The sequence below is a fragment of the Dermacentor albipictus genome, chromosome 9 (assembly GCF_038994185.2).
Source record: "Dermacentor albipictus isolate Rhodes 1998 colony chromosome 9, USDA_Dalb.pri_finalv2, whole genome shotgun sequence".
Taxonomy (NCBI): domain Eukaryota; kingdom Metazoa; phylum Arthropoda; class Arachnida; order Ixodida; family Ixodidae; genus Dermacentor; species Dermacentor albipictus.
The window spans coordinates 87,091,116-87,111,522 of record NC_091829.1 but is presented as its reverse complement, the minus strand read 5'-3'; the positions used below and the strand labels follow the sequence as shown (position 1 = coordinate 87,111,522).

Here is a 20,407-nt window from a genome sequence, read left to right as displayed (position 1 = left end):
TGAACTCGGCAAAATCGCCAATTTGCTTCGTTACATTGAAATTTCATCGCACTGGAATTTGACCTTTCATGCTAAAAAGCACAGTCACCGATGCATTTTTCTTGCACAGAAGGGGCCTCAAAATTTTCCAAATTATCGTGCAATTGGAAAAAGCAGATTTTAACAGAAAAAAAATTCATTTCGTTGAATTTGAGAGTCGGCGACGAAAGATACGGTTTCATGCCCTGTCAACGATGTCATCACATCAACAGTACGAAGCGAAGTCAGCCACGCTTTCGTGTCTACTCCGCCCCCACGGCTGACAGAGTCATCCGCAGTGGGACGACACTATCATGACAAGCGCCAGCCGCTGGAAGTGAGTGCTTCATCTGCCCCTCGCTTCAACTTGTCTCCAAAACTCAAGATTACGCACCTCTAGTACTAAACATGCGGGAAGACAGCTCACATGATGCCACGCCATATCGGCACGCCCCCTTTTTTTCACATGCCACTAATTACCTCTAAAGCAGGGTGTGGGCTGCGTATGTGCTCAGACACACTGGAAAAAACATTTGCAAACCTGCCCCCCCACTTTCTCCCCCTCCTCTCGCGAACGCTGATCCCGTTAACACGACCTCGCTCCCCTTAGACCCTTTCCCTTTTGCTGACATCGGAAAACAGAAGACAGTGCCCATCAAGCCACGATACTTATCCGCTAACCCTGGCACGCTTTCACTCGTACCCAAAGCATACAGCGTGCGGGGGCACGATAGGATCTTATTGCACGTGGACTTTATATGGAACATGAAGCTGTTTCACTTCAGCACTTCCTCTTGGTCATAGGAATGCTTTGAGAGGTGTGTTTGCAATCAGCTGCTTGTAATTCAGCCATCTGACCATCTTCATCCACGGATGTTTCCATTTATTGTCTCGGTATTCCTTCGCAGCGGCAGTGAAATTTCATTGTATTGAAATTGTGTATAAACGCACCTCGTTATACTGAGCTTCTAAATACCCGGTGTTCATTGGACAAGAAGTAATAAAAGGTTAAGAAATTTGTTATATCGGGCAATTTGTTATACTGAAGTTCACTATATTGATGTTTAACAAAGAAGCAGTCACGTTCGGTGCCCTGACGGTGCCCTTGCATCAGCGAATTTTTGAGCGCTGCGTACTTCCGTGTGCTGCTACTAGGTGGCGAGAGCTGCATGTCAACCTCTGATGCAACGGTACATTCGGGGACCCGGAGTGTGCAGTAGTCGTCGGTTGCGTCGGCACCATTTTGACCAAAATGTTCGGTCCTATGTAACGGCGGCATCTCATCATATTGTATGGTATGGTATGAAGAACTTTATTTAGGTCCTGAGGGATCAGTCTGGGACTGATGCGGGCCACTCCCACGTCGGTACAGAGAGGCCGAGCCCCTCTGCTATCACACGGGCCCTCTGGACAGCCCTGAGCTGGTCCGCCAGCACTTCACTGTGCAGCATTCGCTGCCACCACTGTTCACCTCGAGAACCATCACCGGCCAACGCCAAGCAGCGCCACAGCATGTGTTGTAAATCGAGCAAACCCCCACACTTACTACAATAGACTGAAACCCCGCAGTCCGGATTAATTTTATTCATGATGACAGGGTTAGGGTACGTTCGTGTCTGCAGAAGCCTTAATGTAACCGCCTGCGGCCTATTTAATTTAGGATGTGGCAACGGGAATGCCCTGCGCCCTAAGTAATAGTGCTTGGTGATTTCGTTGTAGGTTAACAGTTGGTCCCTGTACTCAGGAGCGGGAGATCCAGCCCCTTCAGGGAGTACACGGCACACTAATCCTCGTGCCTCCCTGTGCGCCACCTCGTTGAGGTTACGCGGGGCTCCCTCCACTGTCCCCATGTGCGCCGGGAACCAAGTAACGGTATGCGAAGTGATATCCCTACCCTGCAGCAGTCTGTTAGCCGGTTCCGCAACAAGTCCTCTCGAGAAGGCTGTAATCGCAGATCGCGAGTCGCTAAACACCAAAACTCTTCTAGAATCAATTAGTGCTAGAGCAATAGCCACCTGTTCAGCAACCCCCGGATCTTTGGTATAAATGGAAGCAGCATTTCTAACGCTCCCTTTGCCATCTACAACCACCACCGAATAAGCATTTTTACCATTAATCCATGCGGCGTCAACAAACGCAGACTCCTCCTCCTGATCCTTTGCCTCTCGTAACAAAGCCCTAGCTCTCGCGACCCGCCTCCCTACATTGTGCACGGGGTGCACATTCCGCGGAAATGGACGAACCATGATATTTGCCCTAAGGTTCACGTTCAACTCGTGTAGGGGCGCCCTATCATGCGACACAGCCACCGATTCTTCAATTGACTCTAATATATACCTACCCGGTGGTGTACCTAGCAACCGCTCCCTCTGTGCGGAACGTTGAGCCTCAGCAATTTCATCTAAAGTATTATGCAAACCCAGTCGTAACAACATATCGTTTGACGTAGTCATAGGCAGACCAAGCGCAGCCTTGATGGCTTTTCTGATTAATGCATCCAATTTATTTTTCTCCCCCCTATTCCAATTTAGCATAGCTGCCACATACGAGAAATGACACATAATAAATGCGTGAACTAAGCGCATTGCACCTTCTTCTCCTAAACCCCTATGCCTATTAGAGATCCTTCTTATAAGTCTTATGGCCTCCTCCGTTTTCTTGGTAATACGCTGCATGGTTCTAATGTTCGATCTGTTCGCTTCAAGTACAAAACCCAGGACCCTGATTGCTTCAACTTTGGGTATCACCGACCCTTCCCCAATATGAATTCTAATGCAAGGCTCAACGTCCGGTACCCAACCCCTCGGCCTACGACCTAGTTTTTTAGATTTGAAGATCAACAACTCCGACTTTTTAGAGGAGCACTTGAGCCCCATGAGACCCAGATACTCCTCCGTAAGCGTTACCACCTGCTGCAGCCTAGCCTCAAGCTCTCCATCACTACCACCGACACTCCATATAGTAATGTCATCCGCGTAGATAGAAAAGCCAATATCCTGGACAGTGTCCAGTCTATTAGCCAACTTCGACATCGCCAGATTGAATAACATAGGCGAGAGTACGGATCCCTGCGGAGTACCACAGCAACCCAATTTAACGACTTCCGATTTTATCTCCCCAAACCTGAGACATGTCTTTCTATCCGTAAGGAAAGCCTTGACAAAATTGAAAAGCCGCTGCCCCAAATTCAACTCCGATAGCACCTGTATAATGAAAGAATGTCGGATTTTATCGAAAGCTTTTTCCACATCAAGTCCAATTAGTGCCTTAGTATCCTTTGTTCGCCGGTCAAGGATCTGATGCTTAATCCTGATCATAGCATCCTGAGTCGAGAGGCCGGGCCGAAATCCTATCATCGAGTGTGGAAAGACCCCATTGCCCTCAACATAACGCGTTAGCCTATTTAAAATGGCATGCTCAGCGACTTTTCCCAAACACGACGTCAGGGAAATGGGTCTGAGATTTTCAAGCCCTATGGCCTTCCCCGGTTTGGGTATCAGAACAGTAGTTGCCAGTTTCCACTCTTCCGGGAAAGAGCCTTCCTTCCATAGGCAATTGATCTGCCGCGTAAGGAACTCAATTGACCCATCGTCTAAATTCCGCAGCATTTTATTCGTAATGCCATCCGGCCCTGATGCCGATCGACCATTAAGATTCTGCAGCGCCATCCTTATATCACTTTCAGTAAATTTCGCGTCCATAGCTGCATTTTTGTCTCCACTATATTCCAAAACCACATCAGGTGTATCGTGCCAGGTCTCCAACGGAAGGTATCTCTGAGCCAAATCCTTTAGCAACTCCTGCTCCGTGGAGTCCCGACACGCCTGATGGACCAGCTTACCTATCACAGTCCTCTGATTAGACTTAGTGTTTGTCTCATCTAGTAAATGTCTGAGCAAACTCCAGGCGCCTCCCCTCTTAATGCGACCATCAATAGAATTGCACACTTCATCCCATTGCTGCTTGCACAGTACCCGACAATGGTCTTCAATTTCCTGATTAACCACTGCTATACGCTTTCTAAGCCTTCTATTTAATCTCTGACCCTTCCATCTCGCTAACATCGACTGCTTTGCTTCCAACAAATGTGCTAGGCGACTATCCATGTGTTCCGTGTCAATATCGGTCTTAACCTCTTTAGTGGATGCCTCAACGTCACTTTTAAGCTGACTAGTCCACTGTTCCAAGGTCAACTCATTTCCCTCATCATCGATTCTCCGCGCTCTTCTTTTCCTAAATGCATCCCAGTCAACCATCCTGAATGTGCGCTCCTTTTTATTAGCCACTACCAAAGTAATCATAAGTATGTAATGATCGCTACCAAAATCTATATTAGAATTGGACCAGGACGAATCCACCACCCCCCGAACAAAAGTGAGATCAGGTGTCGAATCTCTACATGTCGACGTGCCACATCTGGTGGGATACGAGGGGTCTGTAATCAGAGTTAAATTCAAGTCTAGTGCCTGCTGCCATAGTCTCTCCCCCTTAATAGTGCTATAAGCATACTTCCACACATGATATGGTGCATTGAAGTCCCCTACAATAAGCAATGGTGCATCCTTAGCCAGATTGGTTGCCTTGGTCAAGAGAGATTTGAAACTCTGCTTCGTGTCCCGGGGGCTACTGTACAGGTTTAGCAGGTAAACGCTCCTCTGACATGACCTTTGCCGACCTAAGATTACTTCCACCATAATATATTCAATCTTGCAATCTGCCATGTGAAGATCATGTCTAATATACGCCAACCTCCTATTAATGAGAGTAGCGAGTCCTCTGCCCTGTTGATTATCTTTAACTTCCGTTTTGAAATTCGTTAAGGTCACGTTAGACGTCAGTGTTTCCTGTAACATGATAACTTGAGGCTTGACACCATGCGTTCTAACAAACTGCTGCAGAGACGCCTTCTTATGATTGAACCCCCTACAATTCCACTGCCAAATACTAAATGAACTATTTAATAGAGCCATCTTGACCACGGAAATTTGGTGAACTAGTTTTGAGCTCAAGTCCACTCGGCGACTTACCCTGCTGGGCTAGCGGCCGAGTGCACTCCCGCTCCATAACAGGGACCATTGTCTCGTTTAGATATATTTCAATTTTGCCTAATCTCTGATCCGTGATACTTTCCTGTTCTTCTATCCGCTCCAGTCTACTAATGATCTGATTTACACTTTCTTGCAATGTCGCCATCATTGCTTTAAGCTCGGAACCGACTTTGCCCTGAATCCGCACGGTCGAGGATAAGGCCCTCTTTTTCGGAGCAGGCGTCTCTTCGTCCGCCATGTTCTGTTCCGCGACCTCCACAGACCTGGGTACCTCAACCGAGTCATCATGTTTCCTAGTCTGTCTTAAGCTATCGCTGTTACCGGAAGGTAAGCCGTTCCTAAGTTCAGCTATCTCTTTGATAAGCCCGTCAATGGCGGCTTTTAAACTACGATTCTCTCTCTCCAATTGCGCTATCCTATCCCTATCCTTATTACCATCCACATGCTCCTGGCGCTGCTCGCGCGCTCGGCCGGCGCTGATGCCACCCTTGACCTTGTCAGCCCAGGTGGTCTGGCTCCCAGCTGCGCCGCCGCCGCCACCAGCTGCAGGAAAGCGCACCCGCGCCTCCATAGAAACGGATCGGCTCCTGGTCGTACGAGTCCCAGAAGATGGCCGCTGCCTCGACCTGGAGCGGCTCCTAGAGCGCGAGCGTCCCTTAGAGCGTTGGCGGGCGCTCACCAGCTGCACCATCTCGGCTGCCTCCTGTTCCGCCGTTAGCTCCGCCCTGGCTCTCTCCTGTCGTCGAACACGCACGACGTAGGGAAGCTGGTATCGTTGTCTACATTGTTTATCCGCGGTCAGGTGTCGTCCGCCACAAAGCTTGCAACAAGGCACACAGTTGTGATCCTCTTCAGGGTTCCGAGCCCCGCATCCTCGGCATTCAAAACAATCGGGCGCTGGGCAGACATCCGCCCGATGTCCAAGCTTGCCACACACATAGCATACATCCAACTGCTTTCGATACAGGAAGCACCGTACCAGAGTTGGCCCATATCTGACGAAATTGGGCACCTTTAACCCGTCGAAAACAATGATGACGGATCCTGTGTTTTTGATTCGTTTGACCGCCATAGCCAGCGGATTGCGATCGTTAACAATGTTCCGCTGAAGTGTCGCGGGGCCATCCATAATGTCTACATTGCGAATGACCCCCTTACACGTAGTGTGTGGGGCCGTCTCGTACGCACTGACTTCAAAATCCTTGTCTGCCACTCTGATTGACTTGAGTCTCACATATCGTTCAGCGTTGCTCCTTTCTGGCGTACTAGCCACCAAGATATTTTGCATAAAGTTCGGGCAAATAACATCTTCCCGAACCTGTTCAATACTGAGGCCTGCCGCCTCTACGATTGCCTTGCCCACCGCTGTAGAGCTAACTTTCTCCAAATTCAGTCCACCCCGTGGGCGAATGACTATTTTGATGTGTTCTTGTGGCATCGGTGGCATGCGCGACGCCTTCACAATGCGATTCTTGATTGCCGAGCCTCCGCGCCGTTCACCTGCGCCCCGTCGTTCAGGCATCTCACTTGGTGAACCGCCATCGCCCAATCCATGCCTCGACGTAGTTCTAGATTTTCGGTTGGACACTGTCCGCCATCCCAGGTCTTCAGTAAAGTCCTCCGCCGGGAGCATGTCCCCTTCAACGTGCATTGCTGCCATGCCGCGCTAGGTCTACCAGACGCTAGCTCTCGGCCAGCGTGGCATGAGCACAAAAGTTCCAATAAAGTCCAAAAAAGGGGTGGCCCACCTTAAAATCAGGTATCCGCTGAATCTTCTCTTCTTCGCGGATCCGATGATATCAAATTTACACCACTAGGTGACCAAAAAAGGCACGGAAGCTTCGAAAAAGACGGACTCATAAAAGCCCACAAGCCGCCTTCCTCATCATATTGTGAAACAGTCACATTTACGAGATATTGCCTGGCTGTACCGTGTAGGCTCGGTGTGGAGGCCTCGCTTTTTTCTTTTTTCATCATATTGTGAAAAAAGAAAAAAAGCGAGGCCCCCACACCGAGCCTACACGGTACAGCCAGGCAATATCTCGTAAATGTGACTGTAACTGCAATACTATAGTGATCAGCGCAAAATACTGCCCCTGGTATCATATCGACAGAGCTGGACTTGCAATCCTGCTCACACCAAGAGCAGACACTCACTCCAACTGCACGAGGTCTCCCCACTGGAACTGTCCCAAGGAATCCACTCCGGTTGCCATGTCCGCACACAGCTGCAGATCTCGGGGCAGGACTTTCAGCTGCAGCAAAGAGCACACACAACACCATGAAGCACAGCCGGGCAAAAAAAGGGCTCCAGTAGTTGAGGTGAATGGGTGGCGCTGGCTAAGCCTCCCAAGGGCATCACAACAAATACAAATGAAAGTGGACATGGTGATGGCTGCCGGCGTAGCTCAATTGGTAGAGCACTGCACGTGTAATGCGGAAGACGTGGGTTTGCTTCCCATGGTTGGCAATGTGTCTTTTTGTTCATTTCCGTTTAACAAACGGCCGATTGACCACTTTAGACCAGTACAATTCGGTCTGTACAATGGAAGGCTTTTCAGGTTCAAGCTGAGCAGGAAGTACATCTGCCAACCGACTTTTCATACTCGCAGGGAGCTGCAAAAGTGTCAACATATTATCAGGCAGTTTGCAAAAACTAGCGATTAAATTAATTTTGTTGCTTTTTACAATGCCAGCAGCATGAAGAATTTGCTTCCCCAGTTTTGCTTTGTGTTGTGCTTAACTGAGATAAGATCTAGTTGAAACACTACAACAGCCAAGGCTGCAGAGGCACTTCCGTTCGACATATTGCGCGCTAGCACCAGGAAGTGCAGATATGTGCTGTGACTGCATGACGTGTCCATGCCACGTCGGCACCAAACGTCATATGCCACGCCGGGCCGAAGTCCGACACAACTGGTGACGATCAGAATGTTTGATTTCTCGCGAACTTTTGTGACTTGTTCAGTCGAACGGAGGAACAATATACAGCCGAGGGCTAGTTTGTTTTTGATGAATATAGCTATGTAGTTTTATTAATTTTTTTCATGTGTGTATAGGATTTATGGTGTGTCAGTTTGCTTTGCTGTTCATTTATTTTGGGTTAGAAGTGTTGGAGGTCACATGATGTGCTGAGTTCTAGAGGTGCCAAACAGTTGAAATTGTAAAGGGAGTGGCGGCAAAAAACATTCACTTTGAGAAAAGCATACACACTCCGGCTGCCGGTACTCGCACCAGCGTTGTTGTAACCGCGAGTGCTTGCAGTCATTGAGTGAACTCAGCTCATGTGTGTCCTTTGTCACATGATACCACACTTTAGTTTACTGCAATTTATTCTGCCTGTGAAACTACGAGCCACACTTTATGTAATTGTCTAGCACTCCGCTATCGCTATCAATGCTTTGCATTTAAAACAAGGCCACAATTTCTTTGTAGGAAGTGCCATACTCCCGATGAACCTACCTCATGCATGGTGAGGTCGGAGAAGAGGACCACCATGTTGTCTTCCACTCGAACGATCAGGCCAGTGTCACCTTCAAACCGTCCGGAAATGACCTTCACGTGGTCGCCCATCTTGAAGTACTTTTTCAGCTCGTGAGCTTGAAAGTCGAGAGGGTCCTGTGGGAAATCAGGCTCAATGAAATCGGTATCTGTCGAAACACTAAAGGCAAGTGAGACTGCGTATGTTAGGCATCAAAGTCAATTTCGAATTACGGGATTTAACGTCCCAAAGCAACTCATGGGTTACGAAGCGTGTCGCAGTGTGGAGCTCCGAATTAACTTCAACTTCCTGAGGCTCTTTACCACGAACTTAATTATAAGCCCACAAGAGTTCTTGCATTTCAGCCTCAACAGAATGTGGCTGCAATGGCGGGCACTCAACCCCACAATCCCGTACTCAGCAACAAAAGGCTTAACTACTTAGTAGTCGGGGAACTTAAAAAAAAATATTTCTATGTTTATCATGGTTCATAACTACGGTGCAAAACAATTTCGGTTAATTTTACGTTACCAGGGCTCTGACAAAACAAGGCTTTCATTAGGCAAGGGAAATAACTTGGACTGATGATCCCATCACATCGACCGACCCTTTTTTGAAGACCTAGTTGAACATATATTCGCTATAATGTTTGCCAGGTTAAAAAAAAAGATGTCATCATCAACAACAGGCACAGTTATTTAATTATTGCACATGCAAAAAGAAAATGGTACAGGAAATAATAGCCTAGTAAACAGACCACCAGACTCGATATCAGCCACCATAAAGCTGCTAACTGGACTGGATTGGCTCTGATCAATTAAACTAACTTGCTCGCTAAGTGTCGAAACCAAATAAGTGGTGTTAAAGAAATTGCCACAGTATGGCAAAAGCATGGCCTTTAAGATTGGTTTCGATTACTCTGAAGGAGTTGTTACGGTGAGAGGGGGAGACGGTGCAGACCCTGCCTAGATTTGCTAAGCGTTGTTCAAAATGACATTCAAGAATGTTCAAGCGCATTGTGAAATTCAACATTTTTCAACCTCTCAAACATGTCTCTTTGGTATTTGAGTGCTTCAAGGCCTGCCACATATTGTACTCTATTAGGTGTCATTGCATGATTGTATTCAATGTTACCTTTAATCTACTTACTTTTATTCTGTAATTAATTGGCATGATAACTTCACAATGCACAATAACTGAGGAGCTGCTTTAACCATTGCATAGCTTCAAAGCTACGTGTCAGAGCCTTACATTTGGCCACCATCACAAACACATGCACACCTGGAAAAGCAACAATACAATCATGGGTGATAAAATAAAGTGTTCTTGTCTTCAATATGACTTGGCCTAAAGGATAGTCATCGCTACACAAATAGAGCTTTTTTTAGAATGATATGTTTAAGAAGTGCTCGTTTATCTAATATACATTTCATTAATATTTACTGATATACAGTACAAGTAAGGGAGAAAATAAATGATGCATGCTTAAAACTGGCATACAGTTAGCATAAACCTTGTTGCCTTTTTTCTTTTTTCTTTAGCAGCCCTCAAGTACCCTTTACATATACATATATGCATGAAAATGCACTGCACAAGTTATGTCTTAACATAAGCTGTACATAACACAGAAAAGGAAGCATTCTGCACGCACGTAGTTTTGGAATGGACTCAACCATTGTGATAGACGGAACACCAATCGCCAGATGCATACTTACAGTACCCTGTCTTTTTGAGAATGACGTCAATGCAAAGCCCCCTTTTGCAATCATTACCATAAAGTTTCCCACAAAAATTTATAGAATTAGGTTCTGTGGCTCAGCCAGCATGAGAGCGATTATCATTACATATATTCCCCTAAAATTTGTCCCCCTGGCTTCAAACGGCTTTGTGACTGTGCAAGTTCACCATTCTTGACAAGAAGTTTACATGAAAGGTCCAACTATTCTCAATGAATATGCATGCGTGCAGAGACTTATTGCCTTTCTACGTTCAGAAAATACTGACTGCTAGGAAATTTAGAAAAGATAAAGCATGATAAATGGCGCTACAAAAACATCCAAAGCCACAAGCTCGAAGATTAGGCAAATACACGTGCTATGCGTCATTCTCATGGTAGCTGAACGGTGTCAGCAACAGAGTTCCTTCTGGTGATATTTTGTAGGAAGCTCCATGATGCATAAAACAGCATATTGTGGGAAACAGGGTGAAGACAGGACACCGAAAGCAACAAATAATGAAGCTCTGACAGTACATTGGTGCAGCAATGCACACAACAACAGTACAACGTCACCTTTTTCCTTTAACGTGATTTTCCGAAACCCTATGGCTAGCACCGAGTCGTCACCAAAAACAATGCGATGCGGCACACTCACCGTGAGATCCTCGTGCTTGGGCAGCATGGTGATCTTGTTGCCATCAATGCTGATAATCTTGCCCTGCAGGTGAACCAACTCACCCTCGGCGACCTCGACATTATCGCCAGGCGCAAACGAGTGGCCCTGTTCCTCCTTCCGGGTCTCACCCACTGGTCGCCGCAGTCGTTTTGGAAAGTCAGGAACCATACGCCAGAGTGTAAGACGTGTCCTCTTTTATTTGCTCCTTTGCGTGCATATCCCCTTCAGGAAGAGATTAAAGGGGCCCTGCAACACTTCTTTAAGGCTACTATTTCCGTTCTAGACTTTAGCATGTCAAAAAACTAACAACAAAAGAAATTATAATAAATTAATAATGCACATAAACTCAAATTTTCAGATGCAGAAACTTCAAAATACAAGAAAGATTACAGCAACGCTCGACTCGAATTTTCCCGCCTCTGGGTGCCACATCTCGCTGTCCCATGATGCGATAGTGCAGTGCCCTATAGTCACAGAGCATTGAGATTATACATGGTCGCCAAGCCTTCTCAGTTTGTCGATGGCATTACCGTGGCCTCTGCAATCTGGAAGCGCATGGTTCGATTTCGAAAAACAATGCCTCACTTCTATAGTTACAAAAGCTCTTGGGAGGTGGCCGTTGGCACACCACGTGCTCGGCATGCAAATGCATCGTTCCCATAGTTTGAACACCTAGTTCATGGCTGTGCATTAATTAGTCGATAATTAAAATAATGGTAAAACATCATGCCATAGCGTTTTTCTTCCCCTGTACTTGCAATACCGTGAAAAAGCAAATCACACATAGTATTTTTTAACCAATGACCATAGTGCTGCACATCCGATGTCACGTGCGTCGAATAAACTACACAAAATCGCCACATTGTGATGCTACTGTATGTGCCATTCAATAAACTTTCTCAGGAACATTGCAGGGCCCCCTTTTATTTTTATCCACTGACAGCTTGGTTTTATCACATTTCTTGCATCGCCAGAATCATGAAAAGTATACAGCTGCGGGATAAGTTCAAAGATTTCGATCGTTCAGCTAGTTTTATAAAGTCTATAGAATGTGGATTCCATGCGAAGGACTGATTACAGAAAGCTGGACATGAGAGAATCAACCATTTCATGTCGAGTATACTTGGAAGGGACCTATCCAGCCATCAAAAATAATATGCCTGATGCACAACATCGTTGAAATAACAACCAAAGGAGCAAACCTGCTACATGACGATTGCTGACACAAAGCAAACACTCAACCATTTGACATCTGAACTTGTTTTACCAAAACACTGAACACATATTGTTAAACTTGCAGCACATATCTAATCAGAAATGTTTTAAGATGTATGCAACATAACTTATATATATACAGTAGAATCTCGTTAATTCAAGGACGCTTAATCAAACTTTCGGTTAATTCGAACTGATGCTTTGATCTCGTCGAAGTTCTAGTTATTCCAATGGGCTAAAATTCCCAGTAGTCCGAGCGCACAGGCATTTGCGATGATTAATTTGAACATGCTGGGCTCCAACAATGCTCTCAGCAGTGTACCAAATCACACCAGCAGATCCGACCAGCAGATCCGCTGGCAGCCGTAGCCACACTGTGGCAACGCTAGGCCTAGCTACTACGACGTTCGTTACCAAGCTTCTTGCTGCTTGGTGCCGTGTTTTTCATTGAAACAATTTGCCGCTGTTAGCAATGGCGCCGACTCCCGTCTTTCTAAACCTCGACGATGGCTTCGAAGAGCGGAAAGCACGACGGGTTGCATCACGCCAGTTCCCGAAAGTCAGCTTCACTCCAATACAGCAGTTACGCGGTGAAGCATACCAAAAGTTCGAAGGGGCAATTGTCACGGGTCATGGTACGTTTCCTTCAAACATACACACGTGCACCCGCCGTCTCCTATCACAGTACGAGCACCGATACGCCTAATAAGTGTACTGGCAGGCCTTTAGAGCTATTCCGTACGTGCCTGTGGCGATTTCAGTCCCTGGGGGCAGTAAAAGGCGTGCATTCATTTTTTTTATTACCGCCCAATTTTTCTGACATTTTCGCAACTCCTAGGGAGTCCGAAAAATCGGACGTTGACTGTAATTTGTAAATAGGTGTAAATAAATCTTATGGAAATTTCAACTCATGTGTTAGATCAGTGTACACGCACACTTTAGGTAAGTCCTTCATTCAATTAGCTTCCTTTAATTCGAACTTCTTTTAATTCAAACAAATTTTCAGGGCCCTTCATGTTCGAACTATAGAGATTTTATAGTATCTTTCTTTTTTTAATAGTTTCTGTTGCTTCTGATACACAATCTTTCCTGGCATGCACAAGTATGTATGCCGAGACTGAGACTGTGACGACTGAGACGAGACTGTCTCCAAATGAGTTATAAAGAATTTTGAGGATCACCTGTACAATTGTAATCCTCGAGCTGGATTGCCCAAAGATGTGAACATTACTTGGCTGCATGGACTGCAGGAATAAACAAAATTTTCTTAAATAACCACTACACATTTCTTCCCACAAGTGCCGTTTCTGCACAACATCTAAACTGTGCGAAATAGTTTCTGACCGAAATTACCGCCACGTATGTAAGTGATGACCGTAAACAGTTCAGTGTCACTTCAGCATATGACTGGGGCACCTCACGGTTAGCGCATATGACACAGGTCCAAGGACATGGTTCCCAATATCACTAGCATGCCACAGCTGTCGTCTCATCTCTGAGGTCAAGCTCAGGTGGAGTGCTGGCTCTCAACCTTCCAAATTTCTGCATCATTTCCGGTGAGTAATATTGGCGACCTTTTTTTTTTGTTTCGCTATCCAAAATGTCTATTGCTGGGAGCTATTCACAATGCATTCAATGGTAGCTCAGATGTAAAATGCGGCATGGAGAATGCTCTAAAAATTATTTGCAGGTGGCCTTTAGTTGGCACCTGTACTGGAGCACGACGGCTCGCGAAAAAACCAAAAGGATACACTCCAGTTCCAGGCCCTCAGGTTGCTCTTCAAACTTTTCCAGTTCGGACAACGTGGGCTTCACGCCATCGGCAATCTAGAATGACAGAGGAGGAATGGGGGAGGGGGGTCACTGAAACACCAATACAACACACGCAACAAACATCAGCTGCAGTTACACCAGTCGGAATGGAAGCAAAGAAGACCATGCCAAAGCATGACAGCAAGAGACAGGTGGTCTGCATGTGATCCGACGTACAGCCTATCACAGCACTCGCATCACAGCACTCCAGCAACCCCATCAAACAAGTTTCCAACAAGTATTATCAAGATCCAACAGGTTCCATCAGGACTCAGCCGGTTCTTACAGTCAGAGAAACCATATTTCAGACACGTCACACGTTACGTCGCATGTCATGTTGTACCATATCTCCAACTTAAACGGGGCTCCGGAGAAATACTAAATCAATTGAGCCTGATAAAGCGTGTTTCAAAGCTCTATTCTCACTAATTCCACAGTAACAGGTTAATAAGAGAGAACATGAAGGTCAATGTTAAACTTTTTATTTTCGGGTTGAAAACTCAGAGATGGAAAGTCAGTGTGACATTTTCTCGTATTTGGGTAGTTGTGGTCAGTAAAATAAATGTCCTTGGAACTTGACAAGTTCAGTCTCTGGCTATTTTAATTAAAATTACCTGCCCCGGAAAGGTGGTGGTGCCAGGTTCAAGTCCCAGATTAGGATGCATTTTTCTTCAACTGTGAGGGTTTTCTTTCGAGGAACACGTACAAGTTTCTTTCGAAGCAATTGCTACGACTGGGTAGATGTCTCATTTTACCTTTATTAATTACTTCTCTCCACCTTGCAACTTCCCACAAAACTATTAACGCCAAATGAAAAAAAAAAGAAGAGGAAGAAGACATGCCTTGAGTTGTTACTTACAATGGCAGATGTTGCGAACGCCTTGTAGAGGAAGCCCTTGCGACTGTAACGGTTGCCCTCAAATATGAGGAAGTCACCATCCGTGGTCACTTCACCACCCACCGCCCTGCACGCAGAAGACCATGCACAATGACATGTACTAAGTGTTGCATAAATAAGAATGCCAGGTATACACGACTCTTTCTGCTAAACCGCAGGTTACTCGCTGCTCAAATTTCACATAGAGGTACCATTTGCAAACATTACTTACCGGTGTTGTCTACAATAAACTTGACATGGGTGTTGTTTGCGCGACACCGCTCAAAACATGTTGATTCCGCTGCAACGGAATGGTGGCACCATCTGTCACGGCTACAGCGAACCGTCTGTCACAGCTATGGCAACTGTCATGTTTTCACTGTAGCCATGGCAGAGGGTGCCACCGTTCAGTTGGAGCGGGCTTGAAGTCTGTGAAAATCCATGGATAGAGCCAAGAAAGGGAACTGAGGGGCCTGATCTTTGTTCGTTACAACCATAAGGCGCCAATGGATAATGAAGCCAAGGAAAGCAAAGGGAGTTATTTGTATTTTATTAACATGTAGAAATAATAAGCAAAAGAACAATGAAAGTGGATGAAAAAACAGTGCTGCTGGTGATAACCAAACTCACAACTTCCGCATAACGTGCGATGAGTAGCACTACCAACTGCACTACGGCAGCAACTGTTCCTCCGTCCCCATTCTTTGGTATTTATTAGGGGTGCACCAATACAGGAGAGTACATTTTGAATCAAATATGGAATCAAATCAAGAAAACAAATCCAAATATTGAGTGAAATATCGAATATAAAAAAAATTATTAAAAAGCTTTATGCTGCACATGCTCAGGTGTCTGCTTGCATTATGTAACAAGAATGCTGCTAGCTATAAGTAACTTAGGTACCTAGAAATCAAGATGTATAGTATGCTCTACTCTTTTTGAAGGTAACTAGTATGCCAGCACTAATAACTCGGTTTTCCCACAAAGGTCCGGAAAATATTTTTTATTAATAGAATGTCTGTCGAATTGAATGCTTTATTTTTCCCTTTCAAGCTGAAAAAATAGAGAATTTATGTCAGCCTGCATACCAATGAGGTTTTCATTTAATAGTGGGCCATACTGCGCTTATAATGGCAATCTTCTATTGCTTAGAAATCTTGGCTTTCCAGCTTTCTAGCAGAAGACAGAAAGGATTTTCCACCTTTATGGCAGGTGATTTCAGTGGGTTGTCGTCAGCTCAGTAAGGCAAATCTGCGCAACGGACAAAAGGGAGGACCGCACATGACGTTACTAAGCACCGCTCTTCCCGGTAATCGACGATGCAAGGGTCAACCGTGGTTGGTACTGACAATAAAGAGTGGGCTCCTTTTCAATTTCACATTCGGCGTTGTTTGCTGTTTGTCGTAGGTTCTCAAATCAGGAGAGTCAGGGCACTGACCACGGCTGGGTTCTTCTCCGAACACACTGAATATTAAAAAAATCAAATAGATAATAAATTTGCGAACTGAATTATTCAAACATTCACAATTCAAGATTCCAAATTGAATATTCAAGTTTTTGCACACATCTGGTATTTACCGTGTTTCCTCAAATCTACGCCAGCCCCCGATTCTAAGCCAACCCCTGAATGTCCGAATCCAGACATAACTTTTTTTTTTTAAAACTTACCCCGAATGTAGGCCGAACAAAAGAGTAAGGACAGCATTCACAAAATGAAAACGGCATTTATTTAATATGAACATGCCGAGCTCACTCTACGTTATCATCTAGTGTAGCCTTGTCGCTATAGCCCAGACTACATACACGCTTGTAGACGCGCGCCCATGCATGCGCAGACAGTGCGGCACAGTTCACGCGCATCGAAATGTGGTGTGATCTCGGTGAACAGCTCCTCGCTGTCAATGTCATCTCCTCGTTGCGGCACATGAAAAGAATGTCCGCCGTTGACCCCTTCTATTATGGACGTTTTGCTCATCGATGCTGAAGTCCCGCCCGGCTGGAACGTTTGACGATGCCTCTGCGGCTAGCAGAACTTCTTGTTTGAAAGCGGCACTATAGTGGCATCGCCTGTTTGGTGCCATTACGATAACGCCCCACTATGGGTCATGCCGCACGCAGATGCGACACCGCCTAAAGAACAGCACATACGAACCTACCGGCACTGAGGTCTGAGCGAACGCACTTTGTCCACATCACAGATTGCTTCAAGATACAGCGCCGGCACATACGAGCATTTTGTCTCCACCTTAGATCGCTTTCAAGATATGGCGGCCGCGCCGTAAGCAGCAACCGCTGCAGTAGAACCCCCATCTCTCTCACCTCCCCCTGTGCCTCGCACGCAAAAGAAGACGGCACGTTTCTGCCCCACTTTCCTTCTCAGGTGCACGATATTGGACCACGATCGTCGGCTGCCCCTCACAAGTCAGTTGTTGGCTCATGTTGACAATGCAATATGAAGTTTTATACAGCCAATTTTGAAAAAAATTGCCGCTAATTTCATCCGCTGTAGCCGATAGTCCATTGTAGCATGGTCCATTAAAAGTAAACTTTGTTGCATTAATCAAATAGGTAGAACAAACTAAGGCTGAAGTATGGTCCATTATATCTGAAAGTCCATTGTACACAGGTCCGTTGTAACGAGCATAGACTGTACTTGCAGTGTGAAACCGACTAGCCCAAAGTAACATGCAAGCTGCATTCATTTCTGATTGTATATGTGCTGCCAGCTTGAATAATACCTCTAAAGTGTCTTAGTAAAGCGAGCTGGAAGGCAGACATACAAGTGCTTGCTCTTGGTGTCCAGATGTTGTTATGCAGCAGGTTAACTTCCTTCATTGTTTTCCACTGTCTTTTACATCAAGCACACTTCTATAGTGGCTAGATAGGTGCTTTTCAAGTACGCTAGACATGATAAAACAGTTGATGTTTACATATCTGACATTCCTGGAGAGAACTCTCACATGGAATCCACATTCTGCAAAGTTGGGAAAGCTTTCAGAAGAATTCAAAATCTTTTAATACATTCTGCAGCTGAACGCTTTTTACGATTCTGAAGATGCAAGAAATGTGGTAAAACTATATTTCCAACGAGCCAAATTAACTCCCACCTGAAGGGGTTGTACACACATGCTGCCCTAGATAATGGTGTTTTGTCGCGCCTATGATAAGGTCTATAGGAAAATTTTGAGCAGCAACGTAGCGGCAATAGGCATTTAATCTTCTTTCAAAGCAGTTAGTATAAAAACCCAAATCACAGGACCAGGGTTAGCAATTAACTTGTGCACGATAACAGTACGCGTACGGACTGCCTGCCTCACCTGATGGCATCAACGTCAAACAGCTTGGCCGCAGGCCGCTTCGACTTCTTGCGCTTTTCGGGTTCCTGCAGGCAATACAGAGAGAAATTTCATTCACGAGACCATCTCATACGGACGGAAGCCCAGAAAGCCTTGCAATGCGTACCGCAAGGTGTTAAAACATTCAGAAGTAGCTCTGGTCGGTGTTTACTTACTCTCTATAGAGTAGAATATGTTCTAAGACTGTATTTGAACAAAATTAAGTCTGACATCACACTGTGCCTCAAATTACTACAGACTGGCACACCACGTTAACGTAGAGATGTAGCTGTCTTGAACACTGCAGTGAAAGAACCTGGGTGGCTCCCCGACTTTCCTATTGTTACTTCCATTAGTGCCGGCTGGATGAAGCTGCGGTTTCCCCGAGCCCTAGTCAACATTTGAAGGAGTGCCACTTACAGAGGAATCTCGTTGATACGATTCTGCATAAAACATATTGGCCAAGGTCCAATAGGAGTTATGTATTTTCATACTGTTATTGCGATCGCATTTTCACCTTAAATTGTGTAATACGACTGCAGAGGCGGGCTTTTACTGGTATTTCTAAAGATCATAGCTTAATATTCCGGTGTACTAGCTTAAGAGGAAGCTTTAGCTCGGGGCCTCCTATTTAACCCTTTCGCTGTCACAGACGTACCGGTACGTCATCGCGCTCCCCCCCCCCCCACAGTGTCACTGACGTACCGGTACGTTCTCTATCGTGCGTTCCAAATTTCGCGCCCGAGCGCAAAGCTGGCGCTCCTGGATTGGCCACGCTATCTGTTGACTCTTTCTACAAGTTCGTATATTCACCCCGACCTGTGTTATTCCATGTATTGAAGAGTACGGCGCGACTGCCACTCCCCACTTTCTCTTTGCTGAGTGGCGCGGTGGCTCCGTGTTCGCTGTATCATGCGTCGCGCGCGTGTGGTTATGGGTTCAAGGGTTGTCTGCCATCTCTGCTGGTTTGAAGGTTTTTATTTTTCTTCTGTTGGTGTGCCTGCTACGGCGTGTCAAGTTCAGACGCACGTGCTGGTGCCGTGCCGTTGCCTCTCCGAAAAGGGTGACTCGTTGCTGCTTTCGCTCTCTCGCCGCACCCTCGCTTCCGGCTTGCAGCAGTAAACGTAAAGCCCTTCGAACTTCGTTTAGCCTTTTTCCATCTCCCTCTGTATTCTTGACCACGCAACGTCCCATTGCTCTCCGTTGTGCGGGCGACCGAAAGCGCATCCTCCCTGCGCGCGCTTACTTTCGGATGGCTCAGGACCTTCGTCTGCTCATTGGAGCGGTGGCTCAATTCCGATTCAGAATATGAGCCGAGCTCGGATTCGGACTTGGACAGAGTCGCATGCGAGTAAGAGGGTTCCGCATCGTCAGATTCGGATGTTGAACGGATATTATAATCAGGCTGCTGATGATGATGAGGCTTACTAACAACAGCTGCAGAACACTGAAATGCGCATATTGCATCGACTATGTTATTTGTATACCAATCATAATCAAAAATAAATTGCTATGTTCATTCCCTGTTACGCTCGTTCCCTGAAACCAAGCCGACACTGGGGGTGCGTCACGGCCAGAAAGGTCCGACAGCGAAAGGGTTAAATACATGGGAAAGGAGAAATCATTTTTCTCGGCAACCACAACAACAAATTTGATGAGGCCTGTTGCATTTAAAAGATTAAGTTAAAATCTAGTGACTCTTGGCTGCGAATTTTTTATTTAGGTCGTCAATACTTTAATAAAATTTACAAAAATAGCTAGCTTAAGAGAAAATGAAACTATCAAGTTTATAACTCTGTAACTTAGCACAGTAAATTCTACAATTCCCCAATTCTGTAAATTGCACCTAATATTAAATCTAAAACAGACACAATTGACATATTATACATGGCTCTCAAATAAACCACTAAATCATGAGTAGAAGTTTTGCACAACCTTTGTAAACAATGTGGCAAATTCATAAAGACATAAACACCCGAGAAAGTATATGGGGAAATGTCGCCGCGGTAGCTGAATTGGTTAGAGCATCGCACGCGTAATGCAAAGACATGGGATCGTTCCCCATTTGCGGCAAGTTGTTTTTCCATCCACTTTCATTTCCATTACTTTATCATTTCTTTCGTTCATTTAGTAAGTATGGGTAATTTCCCCTATGTTGTCCTTGGTGTCAATGTTTGTTGGTTTCTTACGATGTGACAAATTCAAGTAAGGTATAAATATACATATCA

The 20,407-nt window shown here is 45.6% G+C and overlaps 1 protein-coding gene across 3 annotated transcripts in view; it reads right to left on the bottom strand.

Annotated features, from left to right (window-relative positions):
• Spt5 (Transcription elongation factor subunit Spt5) overlaps positions 1–20,407 on the bottom strand; it is a 61,990-nt gene that overhangs the window by 21,029 nt on the left and 20,554 nt on the right. For all 3 annotated transcript variants that reach the window (XM_070524959.1, XM_070524957.1, XM_070524958.1), the window contains exons 8-13: positions 18,162–18,226; positions 14,827–14,932; positions 13,907–13,982; positions 10,920–11,071; positions 8,529–8,684; positions 7,224–7,321 (exon numbers count right to left, since the gene is read on the bottom strand). In XM_070524959.1, the coding sequence (XP_070381060.1) occupies positions 7,224–7,321; positions 8,529–8,684; positions 10,920–11,071; positions 13,907–13,982; positions 14,827–14,932; positions 18,162–18,226 (653 nt within the window). The remainder of the gene's footprint in view (positions 1–7,223; positions 7,322–8,528; positions 8,685–10,919; positions 11,072–13,906; positions 13,983–14,826; positions 14,933–18,161; positions 18,227–20,407) is intronic.